The following is a 21,187-nucleotide window of genomic DNA, read 5'->3' on the forward strand; positions in this document are numbered from 1 at the left end:
GGAATCGGTTGCACACTTACTGTCAGGGAAGATGAACTGCAGCAGGTCAATACCGTTTACTGTGTATTCGATTTGAATTGCTAGCACAGCACATCTGAGAGTTCAACACACGCATCTCAGAAAATACTGTTAACGCTACACTTTACAAACGTTGGCAAACAATCTTTTTAATGACACATTGAACACAAGGGGGCAACCGGATGTTGGGGTGGGTAACACATCTGTATCAACCATTTAGATGTCCTGGATTTGAGTCTTACTCTTCAATTCCTAGAGTATATTTATTCTTTAGAGCGCTCGTCTTGGGATCAAGGGATCCCAGTTAGAATCCCGGCTTGTCCGTGTTACATGTCGAAGTGCCATTGGGTAAGAGACTGAACCCCTAATACCCCCAATAAGCAGGTTAGCGTCTTACATGGCTGCAATACAAGGCCGCTATTGGGAAATGTGAAGCACACTGTAAAGCGCTTTGGGAAGTCATTGACTTGAAAAGCGCTATATAAATGCAGATCATTTCATTTAATCCGTCACTTATCACTTTTTATTTGTAAGTGTGAGTCTAAAAAGAAAATCATGTGTGATGGTCTTATGTGTTCTGGGATTGAAAGTAAACTAAGTTTACTGCGTACTTAATTATTATCAGCTTGGATTCAGTCCAGTTCATTATGAGTAACATATTATGTTAAAAGCTGAGTGTTTGATAGAGGGTGAACAAAAGAAAAGCAATAACAGAAGTACCCTGAAAGTTAAATGTAAAGTCTGTAGTAGTATTGTGGGTGTTGCATTTTTAAAAATCATTGGTCCATGGTGATTTAGAATATAAACTGAGATGAAATGAAAAATTTTAAAGAACATGCCAGCTCACACAGAATGCTGTTGAGTGCACACGGCAGGAGTAGCAACCACGGACAGATTTGCCAAGAATTTTATCTCTCTGGCCCCGTGTGAGACTTAGGCAAGTTCTGGAAATCCATTCGGTTCACACACATGCTCATCCATACCTAACATAAGGGATGATACAGTGTCAGCAAGCACATTCCAGCGTCAGTCCCAGCCATGCAAGTACACACGTGGAAGCAACATTCGCAGCATCAAAAGCGTTCTGCCTGTCAGTGCCAGAGGGGCCCAATACAAAGGTCATGACCGTACCCAAAAGTTGCATGCATGCTGTTGTGAGCTCACTTCCTACATATTTTGCCTTCAGAGTGTGTGTTTTTGTTTGCATGCGTGTGTAGGTTCACATTAATGGAAAGAGGGCCTTTCAGGTTCCATGCCCCGGTTGACTTTCCTCATAGTAAGGGATACTGGGGGGATTTGGTAGCAAAGCTGCGCTCATTGTCCCACTATTGGAATGTACTAGTGTGCTGGGTGTGGGAGTGTGTGTGTGTGTGTGTCCAAATTGAAGCATACCTGCATGTGATCATGGTTTATGTTGTTGTTGTTTTATTTTTGGAGGACTTCACATTTTGTGGGGGACAAAAGTATGACAATATTGTAAAGATTCTGGTTGTACTCCCCGAAACATTTTGCTTTTGCAGACAGTTGAGTTTGACTATGTACCCGCCTCTTGTGTTCAAACAATTGGCTTTTTTTGTAAGTTGTGGAAGGAGGACATCATTAAGCACATGGAGAATATGAAAACTTTACACAAGGAGATCAGAGCCCCAAACCTTGTTAGGGTGGCACTACCAACTAGCGCACTATGATCCCTGTCTTAATTCTGAAATTGTTGTTTTTACAAAAGGAAAATTAACACTTTTACGCAATAATCACATTTACTTTTGTTTAGGGTTTGTGCGTTCTCTTCTGGGCCGACAGCGCTTCCTGAAACATATCACTTCAAAAGCTAGAGCTCAACGCTTCCAAGCCGAGAAGCAGGCAGTTGCCTTTGTGCTCAAAGGTCCGTAAAGCTCAGCGTATTCTGCTTTCATTGGAGTAAGGCAAACTTTCAAGTGAATCAGTCCTCATAACTGCTACAAAAGTGCTTCACCTCTCCGCCTTCACAATGTTGGCACTTTGCAAAATGATCAGATGAACGGAGGCTCACTTTGGAGAGAACCACATTGCTTATCAGTCATTTAAACAATAGGCCCTGAGTGTATAATGAAATTTGTGTTGTTGTCTTGTCTGGTCACAGCCTCAAATAAGAGTGTGTGTTATGAATTATCTATGGGGACAATAGAGTTTAATGTAATTTGTTGTTCCTGTTGTACTATTGTACAGGTTCCATGGCTGACATCTGTAAAATGGCAATGATCCAAGTCTCTGAAATGCTGTCGACATCCAATACACTCTCAGCCAGGTACTTTTAAAGAGGAAGCCACCACTTATAGTGGGAGTATTCACACTAAACAAAACTAAAAATGATTTACATTTATAACCGAGTATTGGCTGTGAGTCACTTTGTAGCATCGGCTGTGGTATCTCTTACCTACTTTAAGTCATATGTAAAAGTATTATGATGCAGGGATGTGATTTTTCCGCTAATTCGCGGAATTCCGCTTTTTTTATCTCCAAAAATAAAATTTTAAAATTTCCGGTGTTTTAATTGGTAAAAAAAAACGATTTCGTCTCGACAGCATGCCATTTGAGTGTTTCCGTAACTGAAATGAAACGTACTTGCGATTGGTTGAAGTCTCGTGTTGACCAATAAACGCGCTTGTTATAGGAGTGTGCCATTGTTCATTTCTCACACGTTTTTGCCGGGTGTTTAAAGAAAGATGTCCGTGATCGAACGCAAAGATGCTCCGCGAGCTAAAGAAATTGATAAGATTGTAAAAAACAAGTTTCGATGGGACTGGTTGGAGAAGGAATTATCTACGAATGTTGGAAAGAAGACTGTGACGAATTTGTTCAATGACTTTATTCGGAAGATCGATCGTGCCGGGAAAGCACTTTGCATTTGGTGTCATGATACCATCGACTATGGTGGGAGAGGTTTCAAAGCTCTTGAAAGTCACGCAAAGAGCAAAAAACACGTGAAAGAACTCCAGTCAAGAACGACAAATTATTCCATCGCTGGAAGTTTCGGTGCCCAAACGAAAACTCCAAAACTTTACGGCCTCCATCCCTTATTGACATCACAATCGGAAGCGGTAATAAAGAGACGTGATCCACCCCAACAACCTGTACCAGTTGCTGATAGAGTCGTGAATTTTGAGGTAGGTGGTAAACTTTTCAAATTTATTTGACAGTTTTCCCATTTTTTTCGAAAATATTATAACGTAATAAAAATGGCCATAAATATTTAACAATTACAATAATAGATTTTCATGTGTACATTACACCAACACTTTACTGTAGGGCCTATACTTATTGTACTTTTTACTGCCCTGGTCCTACCTGGTTCCCCCCCCCCCCCCCAGCTAGCAATCACCCCCCCCCCCCCCCCCCCCCCCCCGCTAATTTTCAGATAATTTCACTTTGGTCAAATCACATCCCTGATGATGATATTAGCTATACAGTACAAGCTTTTTTTTAATTTGTACCAGACGCACAAGTAAACTGTAACCTTGCATACTTGAAATGTGTTGCAGACTGATGGCACAGTTCCATGAAGAACTCTTGTTTGAAGTGGCAGACTCACAGGTGGAAACATTTGCAGGTAACTACCTCTGATCTTGAATGGACTTCATTTGATGGACTTAATACAAGATTTCAAACCCTCATAAAAATGTCTTCAAACAGTTTTAATGAAACGCACTATGGAGTCTCTGAGCCACTCCAACCATCTGGGAGTCCATCTTAAAGTAAGTGGAGAGATAATATACCAAGCATACAGCTTGGATTGGGTTTAATCTATTTTTTAATTTTATTTTTGTTTTTATATCCGAGAGACTAAAATAATTTTTTCTTTATCAGCCGTGAATGAAACAAAAATGAGTGTCAACCTTCATATTCACATCGAAGAGAGCACACATTATTGTCAATTATCCATGTAGTAATTATGCATAGTGGAGATGGTGCAGTATGGGTAATAGGGACAAAGAAGAAGAGATCACGCTTGTAAAGAATAAAGACAAATTAAAAGTTTCATTCTGGATAACTTCCACTTTATTGCCAACCCCTAAAGAGATTGCATCAAAGGTCAAGAAAACATACTATGTTATATGATCATAAGAGCACATAATTTAAGTATTGCAGCTTTATATTAGAAAAGTACTTGAGAATTTTCTTCAAAGCGCGACCGATCTTTTTAATGGCCGAAATTCGATCAGTTTTTAAAATCTGAGGTATTGCATAAGTTATTTTGACGCTTCTTTTTTCACTTAATTCAATTACCAGTAACACTTTATGGTGCGCGTGTACATCCATGTGTGTGCTTAGTCTGTTTTTTTTACAGTTAAATTACTTTTTGCTGAAAAACATGAACATTTTAAAAATACATCTCAAATTATTATTGTTTGTTGTATTTTGTATTGTAGCCATCCTCACATCACACAATTAAATATATTTTAAATAAATATAAAGAAAGTAAATTAGCCTTTGTTCTATAAACAACACTGATTGCTGAGAAAAAAAAAGATAGATCTGTTCCAAAGTCTAATAAATAATTAACTGCGCTATGAAGAGAAAATTAAATTGCGCCCAATTTGTGTTTGTGTTTTTCACAGGTTCCCCTGAAGGTGGCAGTCTCTTGTGGAAAGTCTTGGGATTCCATGGTTGCTTTATGCATCCCACCATCTTAGCCAAAATCTTACATTCCTACGCACCTCTGCGTGACTATTTGTTTTAATTTAATGCTTTGTTGATGTTATTTTTGTTTTGTTGTATTAATGTCTGAGTTCATTTGTTTAGCATCTGCATCGCCATGGAAACCCTGGAGCTTCTCCCTGCATTTCATTCCATCCGTATCCGGGGGCAACGGCAGGAAATGCAAACTGGATTGCACCAGTTTTGGTCCTTCACACAGGCTTTCTTTTTCTCACGCATAGGTTTAATCTTTATATGCTTTCAATTTGTTCAAATGTACTATTTTTTATGCATAATTTACTGACAATTTGTTTCAAAAAGCACATATAACATACACATTGAATTCTTCAAGACACTTCTACCCTCCACATTTGTAGCTCTTATTTATTACTTGACATATTTATTACATTGTTATATATCACGACAATTGTTTGTCTGTATATGCTTCTTTGAACAATGCATTTATGTTCTCACAATATTTAATGGTTTTAGCTTGTGTTCAAGTTGTATGCTTTGTTGCATTTAGCATTGACATCCCTACGAAATACATGCATTCAATTCTGTCTGGAGCCTAGATTTTTTTTTCCCGACCCCCACCTTCAAAACTGAACGTTCGGGGGGAACCCCTCTTAAATGGAGTTCCTCACACAAACACGTGCATTCCACAATTACTTGTACACAGTCTCCAAATATGAATGTGTATCCACCACCCGGTCCCCATGACGGATGACTGCTTTTCTGTCTCACCTTTTTGCCCAAAATGATCTATCCCACTCAACACACTTGTATTCAAATGGCTTTTATAAATTGAAAATAGCACAACATATTTTTGTATGCTTGATTCTTTCTTTCCTTTTTTTTACGCACTAAGCTAGCATCTCTCAACTCATTGTATTTAAGCATGGGCGTGTACTTTTTTTTTTTTACCATTAGAGGCTGATGTGTCCATATCAATGTAAATATAAATTATCACCAATTTCCTCATTTAGAATACCACTCTGAGTAGAGCACACAACCTTGCACTGAACAGCGTTATGGAAATCTGGGAATTTATCCTATTGTTCTGTTCTTTTAGGAGTGGATGCCCTCCCACCACTCTTCTCCCCCGCAGAGGGAAGTGTGAGACCGGCATGTGCACATTCCTTAGGGCGCTGCATTTTTGGATAAGGGCTTTCCAAAGTCATATAGGTAGAAAAAACACAAATCCAGCCTTCAGAATTACTGACATGATGCTTGCTAATCACTAACCTATTATGTCAAGTGTAAGATGGGTCTGGTCGGCAATGACAATACTGAGCTTACACCATGGCTGCCATGCCAACTGTGCTACATGCGAGTACTTGATTGTAATTGTATGGTTTGAAAAAGCAGGTCTTTGAATAACAAAACATGGACTGTTTTGAACATGTTCAAGTTAATGCAAAGTTTTAATTGATACATTATTTGTACAGCTATATTCATCATAATGCAGGGAGCATTGCTCAACTGTTCCTAGGAAAACAGATTGGGAACTGATTCAATAAGACATAATATTCTACACAAACTGCAGCCATTTGATGTCTGGCCACTCCCATCTTACATGTAACTGCAATTTGTATTCAAAGCAGTACTTATCCCCTTTCATAAAATCTCTGTCAGGATGTCTCAGGTGTTACTGTATTCAATCATTAACCCCTGTGATGTTAGGCCCTTTTTCTCTTATTTCGACTATGTGGCATAAGTGCTTCCCCCACTCGACTAAGCTTGTTCCCCTCTCACCAATTACAGATTCCTCAGCCCCATCCCCCAACGCCTTTGCATTTCTCTACCCGTCCGCTATTCCCTCCTTCCATTCCTCGACTACAACCATCTGGTTGACCTGCCGGTCTTGAAAAGTGCAGTTGCGTGTCAGTTCCCCGGATTTCTGTGCTTGAGGCTGTTACCAGGCAACATACAGCGGTCATGACAGGGCATGTTGCTGGACATCTTCAGAGTTCAAGCAGACAGGCAGAAAAAGGGAGACGGGGTTTGTACTAGAGCTGAACAAACAATCAGCATCAAAATGTAATGCATCTGAAAAGCAATTGCTAATTTTGAAAAGGGTGAGCAAGATTAATTTTCACAATTGGTCAACCACTATCTGAATCATCATCATAAGTTAAACATAAATTCCCTTAGTATATTTCAATTTTTATGTAATAAAATGTACACTTTTTGTTAAAATGACAATACAAACAATAAGCAGATGGTTTTTACAGGAAATATTTTAAACAAATACAAATTTACTTTTATAAGCTCAGAGTTTCAAAGCTTTAAAATTCCACACTTCTGAGTATTATTTTGGTACAATCGATTGTCCCCAGTGAGAAACAAATTGGGTGTACTAATAACCTGCATCTCCTACACCAGATTCTTTCCTGTCTGCTTGGACTCACGTTCCATTTACACTGCTTGAGTTCAAAACATAACATTGTGTAACATAATTGCAGCATTTTTAAATCAATGTAGAACGTGTATTGTACTTTTGCCTATACTTGCATTTATTGCTCGAGTTAATGGCACATAGGCAGGGTGTTTCCTAAATAATAGACAATTACCACAAAAGAAATAAAAATGCAGCGATCACTTGTACTTTTGGCAATGGATTTCCACTTCTAAAAATAGCTATTGATCAGTTTCAGTAATAATACATCATGCAATGACGCCTTGAGTAAATGCTGATGATCGTCTGGGATACAAAGCTTGGTCTTTGTGCCTCTCACAAAAAAATGCAATCAAAACCTGCATTTCAATACAAGACATGGTTCTGCTACAAGTGCTGAAGTGTTCTTGACACCTGTGGCCTGAGTCCAGTGTGGGTCCTTAATTTGTTATAACCACAGTAAAGCAAGCTCCTCACCGGCGGTGGCGAGAAAAACGGAAGAGATGTCCTCCTGGTTGCAGCATAGCTCCAAAAACAATCAATACTTGTTTTATGATTGCCTCCCTTCTCCAGAAAGGGAAACATTCCACGTCACAGTCTTGTTTTAGGACTTCATTCAAATAACAGGTGGCCCAAGTTAAACAGAAAATTGTGGCCTTAAGGCTATTCACATCCCTAACCCCTTGCCATCCTTGAAAAATATATCAACTTGAAAATCTGAGCATTTTATATTCAAGCTCATGGTTGCTCACCCCATTGATATCCAGTGTCACACACATACAATGTCAGTATGTGCATTTGTGCAATTCTACATTGTGAATGATAAAGTACTGACCTTTAATTAACAGTTTTACTTTGAGTTTGTTCGTTTTCCACCTGCTATTGGTGAAGATATGCTAGGGACTATAAGCACTCAATTAAAGTATTGAAAGGGTCTCAATGTAGCATACCTTCTGGACCTATACAAAATTCAAAAAACCCACCTAATAAAAGTGATATTTTACAGTTGCATATTGAACCTTATCTACATTCTATTAGGTAAGAACTGAAGCAGCAAAAAGACATTAAAAAAAAAGTACACTTTGCACATTTTAGAGGGCATTTATGTTACTGGTGTCCCTGGTAAATATTCTTAATTCTTTGTGCAGCTCATACCAGAATTCTTTATTTGGGTATATTCTGAGTCGTGTTTTCAAACGTCATGCATGTATCGCAATCAGCTCGAGTCAAGATACTTGTGACAAGGCGGCCACTTTTTGTTAATATTACATACTGCGCGTGACAGTGATAGCACTACTCCGCACACCACGTAGCATGACGCTATACAATTTTTAAGCTATTCTGACCTTTAAATTGGTCTCAAGCTTAAATAACGTACTGTATATGTTTAAGTATTTTGCTGGAGCTTGAGTGAAACATGCCATGCAAAACACCTCCACTTCTTCCTGCTTGCTCATTATGCAGACCACTTTCAATCTAGATTGTGTGCTTTGTGTAAATCTCCTTGACATGCAACTCTTTCATGTTATCTTTTATCTTTAAAAAAAGGAGTGCAATACATGTCCATATATGTCTCTCTATATATTCATAATTATATAAAGCAGGCATATATAAATATGTATGTCATTTACTGTATTTTCTCCACTAGGGCACACAAGGTACACAGGCATGACACATTGCATTGCTTTTGCATTCTGCGTTTTGTTTGGCTGGGGGGTGAGATGTCATTGTGGGCAGTGTTGCATCAGGTTAGCCTCAACGCATGCACATTGGGATTGAATAGGTGACTTGTGTGTTCTGCACATGTACGGCGGAATGGGGATCGCGGGGATATTATGGGTATGTGAGGGTTAAGGTTCGAGGGGCCACCAACGAGCTTCAAAATGCCGTAATTGAAGCAGTGCAACAAAGCTCTGTGGCTCATGCAGAAATGGTGGGAAATTGCTGAAGCCAACAAGAAGAAAGGTCAAAGGTTTTCGGGGGAGGGCATTTGGTCTCAGCCCAGGGTTGCAGACAGGCTCATTAAATGGGAGGAAGGGAAAGGTGGGAAGAAGAGGAAGGTCACGTTTTGAGCATTTTGTGTATATTAGTAACCCCTCATCAGTTGACTGAACGTCGTTGGCTTTGTTTGTGAAAAAAAGTAAATCTGCTCTTCTTGTGCTAAAAATTCATAGATAGTGCTATCTGTCACACCACTACTCATCAGGTGTTCCCTTTTAAATTTGATACTCTGCCTCACATTTGACTAACTCTTGTTTAGGTGCTCCAGTTTGCCAGCCAGCATGCAAACACCACACTGGGAAAGCCAGAGCTGTGATGCAAATAAGCTAACCAGGACTTATCTACGCTGCTGGTAATAGATTTATAAAATATACGTTCTTGTCACTGGCATCTCATAAGCTGTTCAGAAATAAGCTTAGTTGTTTTTGTGAATTGTCACACTTGGCTGGTTTACCAAATAGTTAAAAGTAATTTGTGCTGTATTCTTGGTTTGGTTCAGGTGGCACAAAGCAAAAATATGGAAGTGGGACAGGTGGAAGATGCAACATGAAGTTAAAGTAGATCCACACATGGCAAATGATTTCCAATAATACTTTTGAGGACTTGACCTCTATAAATACTGTTTGCCTTCCTTTATAATTTCAAGCGAAAATATAATATACAGAGTTCAATTTAAGATTGTGAACTTGGTTTTGTCACTTCTAAATGATGTTTCGCATCAATGTCCAGCATTTTATTTTAGCTAACAATAAATCAACTTAGCTGATTTGTCTTGAGAGAAGTTACAATCTCAAAATTTGCACGTGGGTGGTTGAACGAGGGTCCAACACATTTTCATGCGCCTTAAACCTGAAGGGTCGAAATTGGTTTTCCTGACGCACCTTTCAGCTGAGGTTTTTTTGATCCAGCAGATAGATTTTGAAAATAGAATTTGGAGGGCTTGCAGGTTGAAGATGGCTGCCAGTTTTGTGTTATGACAAACAGCGTAAAAAACAATGTGGAGAGATCGAAATGTGTAAATGTCAAACAAAAAGAAACAAAATCTGAAGTACTAAGCAATGACAAATGTTAGCGACTTGAAAGTGAGTGATGTCAAATCAAATAAATAAATTCTGTCAGAAGAAAAGGGAGCGGGGTTTGGGGGGAGTCTGGCGGTGGCTCTTTCCCTCTGGCCCTCTCTCCTCCAGCTTGCTACTTTTTACTCCTCACGAAGCTGCAAGCGGTAGCGGCTTTGCCGGATCTGGAAGAAGAGCCGCTCAGGCGCTGAGCGGCTCATCCCGGGCAGTCTGTAGTCCTCGCTCTGGCCTGTTCGGCGAAAGCCTAGCGACTCGTACAGCTTGTGGGCAGCCAATTTGACCGCCGTGGTGCCCAGGACCACCGCCGCAAAGTTGTTGCGTACGGCGAACTCTAAAACCCGCCGACCAAGGGCCTTAGCAATCCCTTTGCCGCGGTAGCGAGAATCCACTGACATGCGCCGTAGTTCGACTGTGTTGTCGTCTTCTCTCCCTTGTGCTGCCACGATGCCGACCACACGGCCGTCCAGCACTGCTACCCAAAAACAGGAGCCTGCAAGGCATAGGTGGAGGAAATCCTCAAAATAAGCTTTTCTTTATTGTTACAATTATAATTAATTATTATAATTATGGCCATCTCTAAAAAAACAACAACCCACCAACAGCCCAACTTTTTATATTCTGTATTTTCCAGACCGTAAGGTGCACCTATCTGTCTATCTGTCTGTTTGTCTGTCTGTCTGCCCTGGTCATATCCCTCAAGAGGGGTGACCGACAGAAAGACAAACACATTCAAAAACAAAGAAAATTTTAAAAAAAGGAAAAAGCAAAAAACACACACAAATTTTTTTGGGACCATGGCCAACCCAAATGCCCAAACACCCAAACAAGTTAAGCACCTCGGCACCCAAGTTGGTCATGCTTTCGTCCCTCTAGATAAAACGGGACACAAGAAAGCGGCCATGACACTCGGGTCAGGGTGACACAACACACTCTTCGGTTCAACAGCAGGGCCCAACAGCGTTCACTGGTTTACCCCTGCCGCATCATACAGTTGCCCTGCCCATCCCTTTTAAGGCACACCTAAAAACCCTAATTTGGCCAGAAATTTGAACGTGCACCTTACATATACTGCGGGATGCGGTGGACAATATTGGAAATGCATACAATAATTATTGTAATGCGCTACCATACATGACTTGATGGTAATACCGTATTTGAGCAATGACATTGCGATGATTGATCAAATAGATAAAAATCGATGTCTAAAATTGCAAAACATTGCATGCAATTAAAATCGAAAACAACTAGTGGAGGTGAGAGTGCTGTCACATCCCCACGAGACCACCTATTCTACAACTGACGTAGAACAAAGCATTAGAACATACAGTATCTCATTATCACACTCATTTTACAATGCCAGGAACACTGACTTGAATAGTGCATTTTGATAGATTAAAAAGTATCTCCACTTCTTTACCAATGAGTGTGAGAGAATGAAGAAAACAAAGTCTTTCAACAAAATACCATACCAGGTTCTTAGGTACGCATACATATTAAACCGAGAGGCTATTGACGCACAGTTGAAGAAGTTGACAAACTTTTCAGAACGCACCGTGCAAATAAGTCTTGTGCCACCCTATGTAAAAATAGTGTGATGATGAGATTACTGGTGGTTTACCGGTAGTCTGTTGGCACTCTCACTGTCAATACGAAGTTTTGATTTTCATTAGAGTCAATATTTTGTGATTTGGGTTAACGGCACGTATTATGTATACACAGAAATCCTGACTGAAGTCTCAATTTAAAGCGTTTGATAATCTGGTGCACCTCATAGTGTGGAAAACACTTTACTTTTTCTTAGGTCTGATACTGCAATTTTTCGGTGGGTTTTCTGCAATCGGAGAGTGTGACGTTCCAAAAATACCCTACAGACCATTGGTCTGAACGCAGCTAATACCAGAAATGGGACCAGGATAAAAAATGCATGCATCCTTTTGTCTCTCCTTGTGGGAAAAATACTCACTCACACACACGCACACACTTGAGCACTCCAGCTAAAGAGTGGCATCATCTCAAAGCTTACTGACATCACAGCTTTTCAGAAAAAAATAGCAATTGGGTCTTCTGAAACGCAACACAAATCCACAGTCCTGCAAAGCAACGCTATTTTCTCTTATCCCTGTCTAGTGACAAATGGAAGGTTCTGGAGTCTTGAAAGGATCTATTATGGCTGCGAGGGTGTACATCCTGAGCAAGGGAGGAGAGGATGGTGACGAGAGAAGAGGGGGAAGGGGTGCTGTGAATACTGATGATCTTCGAGCAAGAAATAAATCAGAGGGAGAAAGACGGTGAGTGACAAAAAAGACACATTATTGACCTGTGTTTTACACACGCTTGCTACCCATGGTGTACATGGTGTTAACCAATGCAACTTTTCAAAATTTGTCTACTCCATATTTTGACCAGGGAGGGGTTGCTTTTGAGGCTCTTTGCACTAATAGGTAACATAATAGTAGCCTCCAGCTTAAAAACAATTGGCGACTACTGCTTTACATGAACCATTTTGATCTTTTATTTTCTTAAACCCTCCTACGCCTCTTGAAGTTATTAAGTTTTTCCCTAAAATTTTGAAAAGCTGCCTGGCTGCAACACAGTGTAGAAGTTGCAGACCTCCCGGTATATTTTATGATGGCTAACATAACGAGGTTTTATCCATACCTGCTATATTTTTTAATCACTTGCTGGACCTGATCCATCCGTCTCTTGCGCAAGGCAAAGTCAATTGAGGACTTTAAATAAAGCCTTTATTAAAAAGGGTGAACATGTAATTGCACACAGCCACTAAAGCTGCTGCTCATTCTTTTAAATCTCCCTCCTCCCCACTCTTGATTGACAATTATTGATTGTGTGATCAACCTTTTGTGGAGTAATCGTTTCAGTTCTATGGAAACAGTTGGGCCATTTTGATATACTATTTTGTACCTGACAGCCTTCATATTCACTTCCAACTCTATTATATCACAGTCATGGTTGCCATATACAACTTAGGCCCATCTCCAAGCACTACCTTGTAAATATGTTTGGCAATTCATCCTGATCTTATTTTTATCTTATAATTCTTTATTGCTTGTTTATCCTGGAGTGCCATGTCTAGTCTTGTGGTTAACAAGGTTCACTATATTTGTCAATGACAATAAAGACAATTCTCATTCATATTTCTTTGTGATCAATTTCCCGAAAAATAACTCGGGACTTAACAAAAGCACAAAAATCAGGCAGGATATCTTTTTAAATTATGGCTGAAACAAGCCTTCATGACAAGCACGTTTATCAACATAGTTGATGATCTTCTTTGGATTTAAAGATGACTTTGTACCTTGAGTTAATCTTGCCCCTCTTTTGTCATGTACTATTTTGTCACACTAATTTCTGAACTGAAATCCTCACAGATAACTGCAAAACTAAGGTTAAAGTGCTCCCCTCCCTACTATCTCATGTTACATTCTGCAAGAGCATTGATGCTTGAATATTGAGCAAAGAAGTTCTTTTTCCACATTGGATCAATGGTGATGCTTAACCCTAAAGGCAAGAGGGGGGAAGGAAATGGAAAAACGCTTGGAGGAAGGGCAACATATTGGCTACACACACGCACACACCCTCATTCTAAAAAGATGAAGACCAGATCTCACCTGCAGGCTTCATGTAATAAGCTTCTATGTCGGCCATGTCGGTGTGCAGGGCGTGATCCAGGTAACTGTGGATAACTTTCCCGCTGTAGTAGTAGCGAGCGCCCATAAGTGCCAGCGGTGCGCAGCAGGTCAGTGACAGCGATTTGGTCACAAAAAAGCACATGACTGCAGAGAAATGGGAAAAAACAAACCAAACCTGTCAGGAAAGAATCAGACATGTGAGACATGGGGAAAAACATAGTATACAGTACTTCCACATTGCTCCAACACTTGATAGTACAGTAAAGTTCTCCGTCAAATGATACACATTCTACAACATGCAAGTGTTGAAAATAACTTTCAGTCTGATAAATGCTCTTTGTACACAAACCATTTTCAGTGCATGAAGGCACTTAAAGGGGTATCTTATATTTTCAAATATTTTCACATCAATGCTAAAATAGAACTTGGTGACAGTCGTTGCTTCCTAACCTAGATAAATGCAAAAGGACAAGGCCAAGTGTCCCTTTAAATGTTAGGACCAGTACAGACACGGGACCCAATTGCGTTACGTTTCTCACAAGTTTTATCAAAGGAAAGAGGAGGGGCTGCGCCCAGGATTCGGCTTTTGCTAGGCGCGGGAAGGAAGTCGCTCTCGTATTCGGATTGTTATCCGAACACGGAAGTGGATCTTCCGTAGCGAGCGATGGCGGTGTCAAGGACGGAAAAACAGGTCGATAGCTGTGACAGGAGAACAAGAACGTGGTCGGGATCAGAAACGGGTCGTTAGCCGGGACAGGATAGCAGACGTGGTCAGGATCAAAAACGGGTCGTAACTGGAGACAGACGGGAGCAAAAACGGGACAAGTGGGAGTCAGGATCGAAAAAGACTTGTCAAGTATACACTGAGGTTCGCAGACGGACTGACAAAAGGGATAGGATAGGAGTGGGTTTTAATAGGGACGGGGATCCAATCAGAGTCCGAGGCAGTTGGCGCCAAAAGAGCGGGCACAGGTGATTCACATCGCTAACCATGAGTTTAAAATGATTCATTAATTGTAAAAATACATAAAAGGCTCAAATTATTAACATTTATGGGATACATATTTTTGATATTTTTACAGGTTTGTGAAAACACCTAATGTATGACCACAATTTATTTTAGAATGTATATGTAAAATATTTAATGTGTGAAATCAACTAATCTCCTAGCTACTACAGGTGGTGCCTAAAATTTTGTTATGTAAACCAGTGGTCGGCAAACCTGTACAGTACTACAGACCCGTTTGATGTCTGGCTATATTCTTGCGGCCTGGCCCAATAGTAACATTAGTAATACTAACAACAATAATAAATACAATAAGCCCAAATCCAGAGTATAAACTCTAGATCACTGGGGATCTAGATGTCATAGGAAACGGGATTAGATTTTATCATCACACTATATTTTCTCAACTTTGTACAACGTGGTACCATGAGTAAAAATAGTTTGATGGTTCAATAAAATCCAATGCCCTTTACTTTGTCAATTGCAGTCCTAGTGGGTCTCTGGCTGCCATTTAGCGCTTTCGGGCTCAGTTCCCGTCGCATACAATTCTTAGGAATTTGTAGACTGCTCATTCATTGTACAATCACATCGTTATATGCTGTACTACCATAGAACCTCGATGTAACGCGCACCCAAACTTTGAACTTCTATTGAGCTGAAAAAGAAAAATCAAAAATGTGGAGGTTGCGTTCCACAACTGTCTTGTACAGTCAAAACCCGCAAGTAGAAATCTAAAATTATTTAATTATTACTCAGGAGCAAACCGCTATCACAGGCTCAAGTATTTTTTAGCAAATAAAAGTACTATAGCATATATATATATATATATATATATATATATACGACTGTACTGTCAAATTGTAATTTCGAAGATAATATTGCTTTTTTTATTGTACAACTGTATGGATTAATGCTGCATGGCGGCTGGGTAGTTAGTGCGCAGCCCCGCGGTGCAAAGGTACAGGTTTCAGGTCCAGCTACCGCAGCCTTCCCGTGTGGAGTTTGCATGTTCTCCCCGTGCCTGCTTCGGTTTCTGCATGTCAGGTTAATTGGCCTGTCCAAATTGTCCTTAGGTGTGAGCGAGTGTGTTGTCTGTCTCTGTGTGCCCTGCAACTGGCTGGCAGCTACTTCAGGGTGTCCCCTGCCCACTGCCTGAAGACAGCTGGGATGGCCTCCAGCTCCCCCGCGACCCTACTGAGGATAAGCGGTTCAGATAATGGATGGATAGATTAAGGACACAAGCCACTTTACTTTACCTAATACTTTGTGGACATTATAGAAAACTAAATTTGACTTCCGCTTCTATCCTACAGAAACCATATATATTTTTCCATTATCCAAAATTTTGATGAAGCATTAGAAAGTTGCATATGGGTCCAGAGCAAGTGTAGCGGGTGGAGAAGTCTAACTTTGTTGGCGATAGAAAGCGCCATCTTCTGTTCAGCCAATCAGAATGCAATACACAATGCTCAATGAAAATCTGTAAAGTAGGGGAACTGCTTTAAGTAAACATTGGTACAGCAAACGGTTACTGTATACACAAATAACTGCTGTATGAGCAGAAACGAAGGCAATTTTTTTTTCTTTGTGCTCGGGCCATTACTGGTCCGCTGTCCAATTGTGGCCGACCGCTTATGTAAAGCATGCTATGATCTTTCTTTCTTTTTTTCGTCCACACACAAAAAGGCAGTTGGTTAACGTTGACTAGGATAAGTTATCTTTTTGCAGGCGTGTACACGAGCTGCAGGTCTGGCCGCCGGTTAGTGCGCATGCGCAGTGAAGCCGCCCGTGCCTTTTGTTGCCGGTGTTGCAACACATTTCTACTCGGTGCGTCAAACACCTGTGGAATTATATGGGCCCGAAAAATTGACGGGACGACCAAATGTGGCTTTTCATACCTGTTAGAAGTGCATACAAAAATTGTGTGTGGGGTTGCTGGCCAAGCCCGCGGAACGCCGTATTGGGGATCCGCTCCATGATGCCCTCGTAAAAGATGCGCCGCACATCCTCCTGATCTCCGCGCTCGAACTCGCGGATAAAAACCGCGTCGCGCCTCACGTCCTTGCACTCGGACGAGGCGGCGCTCCACATCATCGGCTCCTTTTTACTCCCGGGTATAGCATCGTGTTCGTCTGCTACGATTTTTGTCTCGCAAACCATTTTGGGAGAAGAACAATGCATGCAAGTGGCTGCCGTGTACTCGCTTCCCCCTCTACGGTGCAAATAAATATTTGTGGATGGGTTGTGGGATGAAAAAGGAGAGACGATGGGTGGGGAAGAAAAGAAGGAGGATGAGGAGGTGGAAGGGGTGTTCTGCTGCAACCCTGAGCGATTCTGGCAACCGAGGCTCGTTGCTTGGCCGTCGGCTGTATTTATAGGCGGGGAAGGGCGTGTGGCCGGAGGTCCGCTCGTTGCCGCGATTGGTGGAAGCTGGGAGATGCTGATGGAGGAGGAGAGATGCGCGGCCCCCCTCTCTCGCGGAGCTCATCCGTATAGTGATGGCAATTCCGGATATTTTTCGACAACTGGTTCTTTCAGCTCGGCTCACTGAAGAAAGTTGGCTGTTTGGCTCCTAAACAGCTCTTCACACGTTTTTTTACTTTAATCCAGCCATGTCAAACATACTGCCCTCTAGCCAGCTGCTGCCTTTTTTGCATACCTGTTAACCTGTAGGTTTTTGCCGTACAAAGAACGATTATTATGCATTTTAAGACATGTACGACGTACAAGAAAATCTGTACAGAAAAACGCAAATTTGTCAATTATGGGTACCATCCGGTATACACCGACTATCACGAAACGGCAAATCAATCAAGTCAAACGAGTTCGCCGCGGTAGCCTCTATATTGTTATTGTTTTTTTTTTTCGTTGCAAACGGAGGGATCAGTTTGATGCTACTATGCGCATGCATCTGCCGCCTCCGATTTCATGTGGCAGTTATGTAGTGAAAGGAAGTTTGTCTCTTTTTAGAGAACTGACTTTTTCGGCTCAACTCGTTAAAGAGAGACGGCTCTCAAACGGCTCATTTGCATCATTTTACAAATCATTATTGTTGTAAAAAGAAGTTAAGCAAAAAAGGAAGTATAAAAGGAGAAAATGAAAAAAGACAGGTTTGTGGTTATCCCTTTAATCAGTATATTACCAACAATAATTTAATGCAGAAAATGAATTAATAATTTGAATAAGAAAGTGTACTATTCTACTTAATTATATTTGCATGTATTTTTTCCTTCTACAGTGAACGAGCTACTTAATTTTTGAACTTTTTTATAATAAACCTCATTCATGTCGAGCAACTCAGTATCTCACAACAAAATGTTAATTAACAATATATATATGATATAATGAAACACATGTAAAATATAACATGTTAAACTACATAAATAAACACGCTTGGAAAAAAAAAATATGTTGTAAGGTTATTTTGTATTTTGTTTGGAGCCGTGGAGGTTGACAGGTATGTTTTTGGCTGATTTAATCAGGCTCTCCATAAATTTCTGTATGTCAAAAAATAAGCAAGTCGCTAGGTCAGTGCTTGTAATGTCCTGATGTGACAGTTTGATTCATTTGGCTTCATGCTGTCCGCTGCCAACATTTTTAACATAGCAAGCAGTGCGGTCTGTGCTCATCCCCCCCAGTGTTTGTAGTGAAGTGCTACATACAGATCATAAAACTTCCTCTTCTTTGCTTTTGGTATGAGACTTTGGTCCGTCTCTTTATACTGCCTTTCTTCACCTGTCTCTGCATTCGTGTTTTCATGGGATCCTTTTGATGGCTTTCTCCACTTTGTGTCTACACTTCATACTCAATGCTTATACTCTAAAGTGAGTGGAGGCTGAAAGTCAGCAAAACACTGCCAATGAGAACACCACTGTGCCCGAGTGTTTCAGAGGTGCAATTGATCTTTAATCTGGGAAATTAAAAAAAGGTCCCCGAAGTCAAACGCTCCAACGCCTCCCTTCCATTTGAGAACCACTGCTCTGGGTCATTTAAAACAAAATTATCTTTTTTTTTTCAAAGAAAATGCAAACCTAATACTCTCTCCAGTCGCTAGAGGGCAGTGTTGAATTTGTATACTGTGGCCAGTTACTCGTTACTGCCCCTGCTCCTCCGTCCTGGCCATCGACCTGTTTTCCTACTGTCTACGACTACCCTTGCCCGACACGGAAGTGCCACTTCCGCGTTGCACCATTCGCTACCTGTGACCGACAATCATCGGATCGTCGAAGCTAGTACTGCTCTCTTTCTCAATAAAACTGAGTAAAACGAACGCTATTAGGTCCTGTCTCCGTTTCTGGCTTGTGACAACACCAACAGAAACCCGATTTGACATGACAATAACTCTGTTCTAGCTTTTTTTCACTCCACAGTGAACTTTGAACCCATTTAAACTTTAAACCTTTAATGCTTACTACTCACTTACTTTTAGAGACATTGGCCTCAGTGCAACAACATATAAACAACAAAAAACAAGAATAAACTTTACATTTTACAGAAAACATAAATTTGAATGTTTACAGGTCTACAAAAAAAGATAAAATACAATTTTTGTTTAACCTTTTATGAACTCAACAAATCCAAAGTCAACAACACAGAATCATTGAAAATAATGCATGTTGACCAATCATACGACCAATGAAAGCCTCTTGAAGGGAACCGGCTTTGGGTGGGTGTTGGCTCCCAATATTCACTTCCAGGAGTCGGCTCATCGAGCCGTTTCTTTCGCAAACGACACATCCCTACATCCGTACAACAGCCCATCTGACAACATCGGAAGAGAGGGGGTTGATTGGTTGTTTGGTGCTGCAAAAGAAACAGACCTTTGCAGTTTTTGCAGCATTCTGTGAGCTGCTGAGTGTCTTACTAAGTTTATTTGCGTATGGCAAATATAGAACTTTTTTCAGGTGGTCCATTTTTCTAAACTGAAGTGTTTTTACCCACATCTGCTTCCACTCCCTCCTCTAAAACTAGCATGGATGCCTTCAGGTGTTTCCCGGTTGCGGATCCTCTGCCCTGCCAGCTGACTGGTGCACTGCAGTGATGCCACGCCCCCGAAATGTGCCAACAGCGTAACAGAGGTTCCACCCTATGAACATTTATCAAGCCCTCCTGAAGCTTGGTGTCAAAGTCCTAAGTCTTGTTTCTTCGCTCCACAACTGACGTACCCTCACAGCCAATCACAGAAAATGTTTCACTCTTTGCAAAGAAAATTATGTTTACAATCCAGCTCCATGGCAATTGCAGACTACAACGCATTCACAACCACCCACACTCAATTTTACACATTCGTCAAACTCATGGCCCGCAAGACCCTGCTGAGAGAAGCACAAGATAAAAAAATAGTTGCATCGTCGAAAGAATGACTTACGGTTTTAAATATGTTAAGTCAAGTCATGTTTATTTGTATAGCCCTTTCACTGCAAATCGTACAGCCCACTAGCTGTTTTATTAATCTACCAGGGAACATTGAAGAAACCCATCTAAATGTTATGTCACATAAATCAAAGTCATGGACACATTGTTTAATGTCATAATCACTGATGCGATCACCTATGGCTCGGACTCCGATTGGCTCCCTGTCCCTATTTAAACCCACTCCTGTCTCTCGCCTTTTGTCAGTCCGTCTGCGAACTTCAGTTCACACTAAGCAAGCCTTTTTCGACCCTGACTCCCACCTGTTTTTTGGTCCCTTCTGTTCCCCGGCTTCGGCCTATTTATGATCCTGACCACGTCTACTCTTCTCCCCTGGCTTACGACTCGTTTCCTACCCTGACCACGTTTTTGCTCTCCTGTCCCGGCTACTGACCAGTTTTTCCGTTTGCGACACCGCCATCGCTCGCCACGGAAGTCCCACTTCCGCGTTCAGAGCGACCTGCTTCCTGCGCCCAGCGATCACCGGATCGTGGGTGCAACCCTTTACTCTCTTCCAATAAAACTGAGAGAAACGCAACGCAAGTGGGTCCTGTCTCCGTTCTGGTCTTGACAGTTTAAGGCAATAAGAAAACCACAAACCTTGAAAAAAAGAGCACCTGTATGTCTTTGTGTCATTTAAAAGAACCTCTAGCTCTCTTTCTATAACAGATATAAAATATAAAAGCAAATATTTCATAATCAGGTTAAGCGCATCATGAAAAAATAAAAAGCAGAAATGCTTAAATAATTAAATCAACCATTTAAATTAGTTTTGTATGTTAGTTTTGTAACTTTCCAATTTGCATGAGTTTCCCAAAGTTAAATAAACTAGTCGAGTCATGTTTATTTGTATAGCCCTTAATCACAAGAAGTCTCAAAGGGCTGTACATATTATATAAAACCTACATGAGGGCAAGGAAAAATTCAAAACCTCAGCATGAGGAAATTA

General features: G+C 40.8%; 2 protein-coding genes across 5 annotated transcripts in view; one reads left to right on the forward strand and one right to left on the reverse strand.

Annotated features, from left to right (window-relative positions):
- The window catches only part of poln (polymerase (DNA directed) nu), a 32,088-nt gene extending 26,572 nt beyond the window's left edge, over positions 1-5,516 (forward strand). For all 4 annotated transcript variants that reach the window (XM_088347611.1, XM_088347613.1, XM_088347615.1 and 1 more), the window contains 5 exons: positions 1,790-1,900; positions 2,224-2,302; positions 3,537-3,604; positions 3,688-3,749; positions 4,614-5,516. In XM_088347611.1, coding sequence (XP_088203737.1) covers positions 1,790-1,900; positions 2,224-2,302; positions 3,537-3,604; positions 3,688-3,749; positions 4,614-4,688 — 395 coding nt within the window. In that variant the 3' untranslated portion in view covers positions 4,689-5,516. The remainder of the gene's footprint in view (positions 1-1,789; positions 1,901-2,223; positions 2,303-3,536; positions 3,605-3,687; positions 3,750-4,613) is intronic.
- A 584-nt stretch (positions 5,517-6,100) lies between these two features.
- On the reverse strand, positions 6,101-17,241 carry aspnat (aspartate N-acetyltransferase). Its single transcript, XM_088347616.1, has 3 exons — positions 16,725-17,241; positions 13,800-13,964; positions 6,101-10,660 (listed from the first exon to the last, which is right to left on the reverse strand). Exons 1-3 carry the CDS (start codon positions 17,005-17,007, stop codon positions 10,293-10,295), a joined length of 816 nt encoding a protein of 271 aa, XP_088203742.1. The 5' UTR covers positions 17,008-17,241; the 3' UTR covers positions 6,101-10,292.
- Positions 17,242-21,187: the final 3,946 nt, after the last annotated feature.

Source organism: Urocampus carinirostris, chromosome 11 (genome assembly GCF_059441175.1).
Source record: "Urocampus carinirostris isolate Australia breed hairy pipefish chromosome 11, RoL_Ucar_1.0, whole genome shotgun sequence".
Lineage (NCBI taxonomy): Eukaryota > Metazoa > Chordata > Actinopteri > Syngnathiformes > Syngnathidae > Urocampus > Urocampus carinirostris.